The sequence below is a fragment of the Macrosteles quadrilineatus genome, unplaced genomic scaffold (assembly GCF_028750875.1).
Source record: "Macrosteles quadrilineatus isolate MER2022 unplaced genomic scaffold, UCM_ALF_1.0 Scaffold_3__2_contigs__length_128488019, whole genome shotgun sequence".
Classification (NCBI taxonomy): Eukaryota; Metazoa; Arthropoda; class Insecta; order Hemiptera; family Cicadellidae; genus Macrosteles; species Macrosteles quadrilineatus.
The window spans coordinates 62,945,053-62,953,124 of NW_026542596.1; the positions used below are offsets into that span (position 1 = coordinate 62,945,053).

Below are 8,072 nucleotides of genomic sequence, written 5' to 3' on the forward strand. Positions count from 1 at the left end.
AGTAACGTTCAAAACACGAATGAAAGTGGGTCTATACATATTCTCGACCATTTAAAGTGCAGGATAAATTTCGCACTTCAAACATATGGTATCAAATAAATATGTAATGACTCACTTTCTACTCTTCTTACGAAATATTACTATTTCTGCATAGCAACTAAAATGCCTGGGGAGCAAGATTTTGTCTGCTAGGCAACCAAAAGGACTTAGGTCTATGTTAGAACGGAGATAACATTTTATTATTAGCTATTATTAATTTCCCAAATTCAGTGAATGAAGTGATTTGACTCTAGTCCTCTAGAAATATTTCACTTTTCTACATATATCTACAAAAATTAATATATCGCTTACAATAGTGTAAATATTTCCCAAAACATAAATATTTAATCTTTAATTATACATTCAAAAAACATTTATGACAGACCAATTTTTTATTCAACGGTAAATTTAAAAATAAAAACGCCAATTAAAAATACACCAAAAGAAAATACCTCCTGGAATGACTTCAATTACAGTGTAGCAATCATACACTATACTCTTACATGAAGTGAATTTCATTGCCAGTTATTGCCTAAACATTTCACCTTTACAATTTCTGCTTTCTGCTTCGCAAACTCCTTCTTGAGGGAGGAGCCACATGTTCACCAGGGAGAGTGTTGAGTCCTCTGTAAGTGTTCGGAACTCGGCCACACAATACATCAGCCAATCGCGGGTCTATGTGATGCACCTCAGCTATTTCCTCACTTGAACTATCTTCATCTTCACAGTCGTCCGTAGATGTTTGTGATTGTAATTCAATTGATTCAGAAGACAGGCAGTTGTTTACACCATCTTTACGCAGGAGATTTGAAACTCTTTGTAATCTAAAAATAAACAAAAGTTTGATAAGTAGATGCACAGACTAACCAACACAATTAGACTTCCCATCCCATTGTAAAATTTGAAGCTCGTTTTTGTGTCTAGTTCATGTTGGTGACACTGGGCGCTATCAACAAAATTTTGTTTCTATTATTTTATTTAAATTGTTTGTGCTTTACTGTTTGGTTGTATAACTAGGGGACGAGTTGTTGTTTATGATTGAGCTTAGATCGTTTTATTTTGTTAATCGAGGTTTGAAATGACTGAAATAACAAGAAACAAATTGTAAACAAAAACACAAACTTAGCAGCACACAGAAGCAACAATAAAATTAGCTTCAGCTGATCCATAAGGATGACAAATCTACTAGGGGAGTTTTTTTTTTTTTATTATTTATAGCACAGGTGATATTTTGAGTAGGTAGGTGTAACCATAGATAAAACATACTCCCTTAGTAGATTTATCATCCTAAAGCCTGTGTCACACTTGGCTACTTACTAGCAGCTACCTAGTAGCAGCTACTGAAATAGCAGCTACTTTTCCTGTCACACTTATTTTGGTAGCGTCTATTCACTAGCTGCTACTACTAGTTTAGCTCAAGAGAGGTTATGTCCCAAAGACACGGATATTTTCTATACAGGTTCAAAAAATTAATCACATCTCCCCCACCCCACTTCGGATCACTCATGATTACTTCAGAAATTATTCAAAATGACCGAGAATAAACAAATCAGGCAGACAGCACGTGGTGCAAGTAGCCGCTAGTCTGCTATTGAGGCTGTCACACTGGGCGACAGTCGCTACTTGATAGCTGCTAGTTGGTCACGTGACTCACTAGCGCAGTTTAGTAGCATGGAAAGTTGGACATGTTCAACTTTCCATGCTAGTAAAATTTCACTAGCGCGCTACTCTAAGTAGCTGCTACTGCCTATGTCACATTGGCTACTTAGTAGCTGCTATTTCGCTAGCTGCTAGTAAAGTAGTGTAGTGTGACACAGGCTTAATGGAACAGCTGAAGACAATTTTATTGTTAGTTCTGTACGGTTCATGTAGAGGTCGTGTTTTGTTTACAATTTGTTTCCCGTTAATACAGTCATTTAAAACCTCGTTTAGCCAAATAATACGATCTAATCATAAACAATAACTTGTCCCCTAGTTATTTAACCAAACAGTAAAGCACAAATCAAGAAATTAACCCTAAAATAATATAAACAAAATTTCGTCGACACTAGCGCCCAGCGTACATGAACTAGACATGAAAAACGAGCTTCAAAATTTACAATGGGATAAGAAGTCTACTTGTGTTGGTTAGTCTATGGTGTAACTTATTTAGGTAAACAAAGTTCAATTTCCAGGAATTGAAAATACAAAAAAAATTTGTAAGTTAGGTATAGAATAATTTTTATTAGTAGATGATTCACATAGGTAAATTATATAATAACTTTCAAAATTTACAATTCTTACAAAAAAAGACTAACAAAATTTAGGAAATCGGATGATTGTTTATGGAAAGGGCTTATGGTAAAAGGTTTTTGTGTTGTATGCAAAATAGAAAGACTTTGATCCAAGTAAAATACTTTTGATAAACATATATAACACATAAGTTAATTATATTAAGTTAATAAATAAGTTAATATAAGTTAATAAATTAATTGCATTAACACACTATCATTTGATATTGATTTATTTTTTAACCTTGCAACTTAGTTAGAAAATCAACTAATTATCTAACAAAATTTTTAAAGTTAAAGATTTTTTTTTTTAATTCTCTTTTCAAAATATACACGGTAAAAAAACCCGCATGGAAGAGCAGTAGGCTTAATAGTTAGCAAGGTTAAAAAAACAAATTCACAAAACTTATTGTAAAAAAATTGCAACAAGAATGTAGGTAGAAGAGTCCAAGATAAGCAATCATGAAACAATGATTTAATTTCATTACAATTGATTTTTATCAGTAAATTACTAACTTATTTTTAAATAAAATTTTATTTTATTTTACTTACAACAAGTCAGACTTTTGAGCAGTCGTCATTACAAATACTGAGCTTATAGACCAAAGTATGAGCATACAAAGAACGTCCATATTCCATTTCAGACCATTTTTGAGCTTTATCTGAAAATTTATAATAAGTATAAAAATTCCCCCTGCCGCAGCAAACCTGCAGACTAAGCGAATTTCGACTTGTCTGATTACATTTTTACTCAAATATTTCCATAAATAAGACATATTTATTCCCTATTTAAATAACATTAGATTTAACAAGTGCTTAGGTTTGCTGCTACGGGGAAGGTAAAAAGTGTTTTTTGACCATACGTGAATAGTATGGGATGAAATAAATAAATTTGCCAAATTTTATCAATATATATCCATAAACAAGTAAACTACAACAATTTTTATTTTCTCCATAATAATAACATGGGAATTTTCAATTAAACTATTTTTGAATTTTCTCCGTGACCGTTAGGCATACAACAGTGCTTCAATATACTAAATTATTTCTTTTTTTAAGCTCTACAAAACGGTTTAGAAAGAAATTGCAAAATTTTTGGTTTTTAGGGTAAAAAATGGGAAAACACATTTTTACCCCATAAAACCCCCCATAAACCCCTGTTCCCATGGTCCGATTATGCTGGATCGCAAACTCGTTTGAATAAACGTAGGTTTACACGTTTGTACCAAATTTCATCAAAATCGGATCATTTTTGCTCGAGTTATCGCGCTAATGGACACATATATATATATAAAAAAATATATATATATAAATTTGAGCAGATGGTGTTTTTGGCCTCTAGGGACCTCAAAATGAAAAAAAAATCGGTCCCGCGTCCAGGTCTTACCATGAGTACTACGGTAATACCTTATTCCCTATATGGGAAATTCGCTAACAAGTAAAAAATTGACATAATAATGTACTTTAAGCATTTTCTAGGATAAAAATTACGTTACATAATTCCCCAGGTATGATTATTATTCAAAACATGAGAGCAGTGGGTTTCTTTTAACTAAGCTGGAGAATTGTTTACCGTAATGTTCCCGGTATCAAGAACAATAATTGATTAAATATTTAGGTTTACCTTATGGTTGCCAGGTTCTGTAAGTGTTGATATGAGGAATGAGGCCCCCTTCATACATTGTCCGCCGACCAATTAAGTAAATAAATAGTACTGTATAATTATTTTTAGTGTTTTAAGTGATGAAAGTTATGCAAATATAAACTTTGCTCCTGATGATGCCATACACGTGACAAAAATTTACATCGAGCTTAGATCAACATACTTCATGAAACTGGCAACCATAAGATAAACCTACATATATTAATTAAGCATTCCATATTTTACAACCTCATATTGATAGGAGTTTTCCAATTTTAAACAGTGTTGAATGTGGTGTATGTACCTGCTTAATGCAGGTTTTCCTAGCTGTGAGGTATACATCGCAACCCGCGGAGTCCGCAGAGCACACAATCCACTTGATATGTAAGAATGTTTTCCTAGGAATAGTACGCACCCCCCCCCCCCAGCGGGGTTCAGACTATGGGACTCGCTGACTCATTCTAGTGGAGTCTATGTTGCAACGGGATAGCGAGTGAAACTTGAAGTCCGCACCCCGCAAAGTCTAGGAAAACACTAGCCTGTCTTTGGCTGCGGTAGGGTAAAAAAATTCATTGACCGCCGCACCCTGCTGCAGCGTATACTCCGCAGCTAGGAAACCCCGCCTTTATGGTGATCCACAGACTGCAGTTAGGTACCTACAAAAATTGTGCCATCTCAAGGATGTACTTAGACGTACTGTAAAGTATTGTAATAGTTCCCTGCTGGAGACTGTCACTTTTAAATATCATGACATAACAATAACAGTAAAAGCAAAATTCCAATTGCTTAAAAAATCTGCTAATTATTTTTTATGTGTTTTTGTCTTGGGTAGCCTATTTTTCGCAAGTGTTGAATTTCACACATATGGATTGAAATAGAAATTGCGGTAGGTACAGTAAGTTGGAATACTACAGGAATGCTAAATGGTTGTCTCTCTTAGTTCATCAACTGAGATTTTTTTTCCTGTAGACTATGTCTTTTATTTACCCCTTTAGAAGAAATCACATAGTGTGATTTCAGGAAAAAAGAGGAAGTCATTATGATCAGTTTTGTTCATTGCATCTGCTAATAAACTATTTTATTTCTAGGCCAAAAAATCTATTCAGATTAACAAACTCTACAACAATTAATCATAAATCAAACTAAACTTTATATTGTAGACGACTAGTCAATCCAACATACACTGGTAGAACATAGGCTAGTATGTTGAAAAGTAACAGTGTATAGCTTATGTATGAAATTGTACTAATCTTTTGTAGACTCCTTGTATCGTTAATATGACCGTTTGTTTAAGATGATGGAAAAGAGGAAAAGAAATTGTGCTGTTGGTTGTATAATGGGAATTTATGTTTAAGCTAAGAGAGTATTCATTGGGTTTGACAATATTCATTACTATAATAGGCTAATTGGGGAAAGTAGTGCACCTTTACTGTTACAAATGCGTACAAATATTAAAGCATTAGGCCTACCTCATGTAATGAAGTTGAGAGGACATCTTAGCATCAGGTACTCTAAAGTTTCCCAAATGAAAGTCATAGCATAAATAAATACCGGAAATACCAAACTTCCAATCAGCTAGAAAAAAAAATTAAATTAAAATAAGAGGGAAATTTAGTTTTTTTGTTGAAATTGGAGCAAAGATAATTTTTGCATATTCAGCAATATGAATTTCTGTCTTAGCACTACGTAATTATATTTTAAATTTCAAAATAATACTACCTTCTTAAGATCTAAACAGTATATTGGACACAAGAGCACCAGAACAAAACTTCCACAACATCTGTAATGAAGTACGACTCAACAAAATAAAATTGGCTAAAAGCTAGGTTCGATAATACGATGGGCACTAAAATATATGCTTTAAAAGCTTATACAATGCAATAAAATATAAAAATTTGCCCAACCCAAAAATAAAAAATTCATAAACAAACAATCTAGCAAGCTATGTATTGTCTGTAAGGATAACATTGGAAGACCACAAAAAAATTGAGCTAAGTACTTTTAATATCTTTTTAACAAATAGACGTTGGATATAGGTTATTATAATCTGACCAATAAGAAATTGTGTTTCATAAATGAACTTCCATAAAAACCCATAGCGATTTAGGCTACTTACAGAGAATATTGTGCAGTTGAAATATTTCTTCAGATGAATCAGATGACTATTGATCTTATAAATGAATAGTACAACACCAAAATAATATAAAAACGTGCTACCCGGATTTGTCTTTTTACAATGTGATACTTCTGACGCAGAACGCAATAAATACTGCAACCCAACATATAAAATAAATTGAAAAACCGTCCAGATTATAGGCATCATTTCAATCGGTTCTGTTTTTGATTTGTTTGTTTGAAAACAATGAACATGTTTATAAGGTTGTGATAAACATATGACTTAATTTCAGTCATGTTTTTTTTTTTTTTTACCAAAACTGTGAGTTATTTGTGGCATTTTAATTTTATATTTTGTGCCTTTTAAGAGTTGAAAATTGACCATCGCCTGTGACAAAATGGAACTGTAGGATAAATTCAATTGTTTACAAAACAAATCCATAAAAAAATTATCATGCTTTATCATATTAATAATCTAATCCTAATTTGTTTTGTTTTACAGGGGTTTCTTCAGTTGAAATGGGTAAGATGGAAGAGAGTGATGTTTACCCGTTCCATTGCAATCCTGCCGACATTCTTCGTAGCGTTCTTCAGCACACTACCTGAACTCAGCGGCCTTAATGACCTACTTAACGCAATGTTCAGTGTTCAAATCCCGTTCGCAGCTCTACCTCTCATAGCTTTTACAAGCAATCCTCGTCTCATGGGCCAATTTGTCAATGGGATGTAAGTAATATATTAATTAAACTAAAACTTGTAGTACATTTTCTAAGAAAGTATCACATTCCATAGTTGGTAGTCTAACATGAGTCATACTCATAAAAGGTCAAATAATTAATGGTTTGCAAAAGGAATTAATTTGAAATGTTTGCAGTATGTTATCTTTCTTTCATCATCAATGTTTTTTCAAACGTTTAAGTCTAATTACTAACACAATTTTTTTATTACCTATAAAATATTACAATCCATTTCAATTTGTTTAAACCTAAATTATTGTTTCCATCAGAGAACCTAAGTTAAACCACTCTAAAACTTTAATTAATATAGGTAGTGTAGTAACATCAAATTTTCTCAAAAATTAGTTAAAAACTTAAAAATATTAACTCATGATGGTTCAATCTTTTTTTAGTTTGGACAAGTGAATGGTTCCAAGAATTAAGACACATTATATCTATCTATATATTAATAGGCAAGCATGTTTCTTTAAAACCTTTTTTCTCAGCTCGTGTGAATCGTAGGGAAAATCTGCGCATACCGTTGGAAAGCTATTTTCCTGTAGGTGTGCAGAATCCCTTTATAAATTTAAATAGGCTCAAAGATAAGCACAAAAAATGAGTTAAAAAATTTGAAAAAATTAACATGGATCTTATGCGTTGCTATGCTGGTTACGAAATAACAACGAAATATAAACAGAAAATCAAAACAAATGGAGGAAACTCCAATCACATGTTTTATTTACAGTGTGGGGTGAAAATAGATAAGTGAGTACATTACATATTTTTGGTCGAGTTTCGACCACTGGACGACCTCTCGTACTGTATTATTATATAACAATCCAACATAAATTTAAACTTTGTACATCAGATAATTAATTGTTTTTCAGGGCAATGAAGACTGTGATGGTGCTTGTTTCGCTTGTTGTGATTGCTGTAAACGTAGTATTTGTTGCTTCATCAGTATTTTCCGCAGCCCTCGGAAACTGGTGGTTTTTGTCCTCGGTCGGTCTGTACACCGTATTGTACGTAACTATGTGCGGTTACCTCATACTGCACATGTTTTCCAATATGCCTGCCTCTCAGAATAAGTTTACAAAAGTCATAGTCAAAGACAATTGGACAAATGATGCAATGGACCATTGGGTACATAATTAAAATAAGTGCCAACTTTGACCAAAAAATCATACAGTATTTTGTTAAGCAGCTTATATTTTCCGTGACAATGGTTAATTTTCTCGTACTGGAAAATTAACGACTACACCACTGCATATGATATCACTCATGCTGTTC

General features: G+C 33.0%; 1 protein-coding gene across 1 annotated transcript; it reads right to left on the reverse strand.

Annotated features, from left to right (window-relative positions):
- Positions 1-376: 376 nt before the first annotated feature.
- On the reverse strand, positions 377-5,442 carry LOC128990636 (uncharacterized). The gene is made up of 3 exons (XM_054413115.1): positions 5,421-5,442; positions 2,862-2,971; positions 377-863 (listed from the first exon to the last, which is right to left on the reverse strand). The coding sequence occupies exons 2-3, from the start codon at positions 2,939-2,941 to the stop codon at positions 587-589; spliced, it is 357 nt and encodes a 118-aa protein (XP_054269090.1). The 5' UTR covers positions 2,942-2,971; positions 5,421-5,442; the 3' UTR covers positions 377-586.
- Positions 5,443-8,072: the final 2,630 nt, after the last annotated feature.

Excerpts from the sequence above, each read along its gene's own strand:
- LOC128990636 (XM_054413115.1), bottom strand. The coding sequence starts at position 2,941 with ATGGACGTTCTTTGTATGCTCATACTTTGGTCTATAAGCTCAGTATTT. Across the intron at positions 864-2,861 it reads GCTCAAAAGTCTGACTTGTT|ATTACAAAGAGTTTCAAATC; the intron begins GTAAGTAAAATA and ends GTTTATTTTTAG.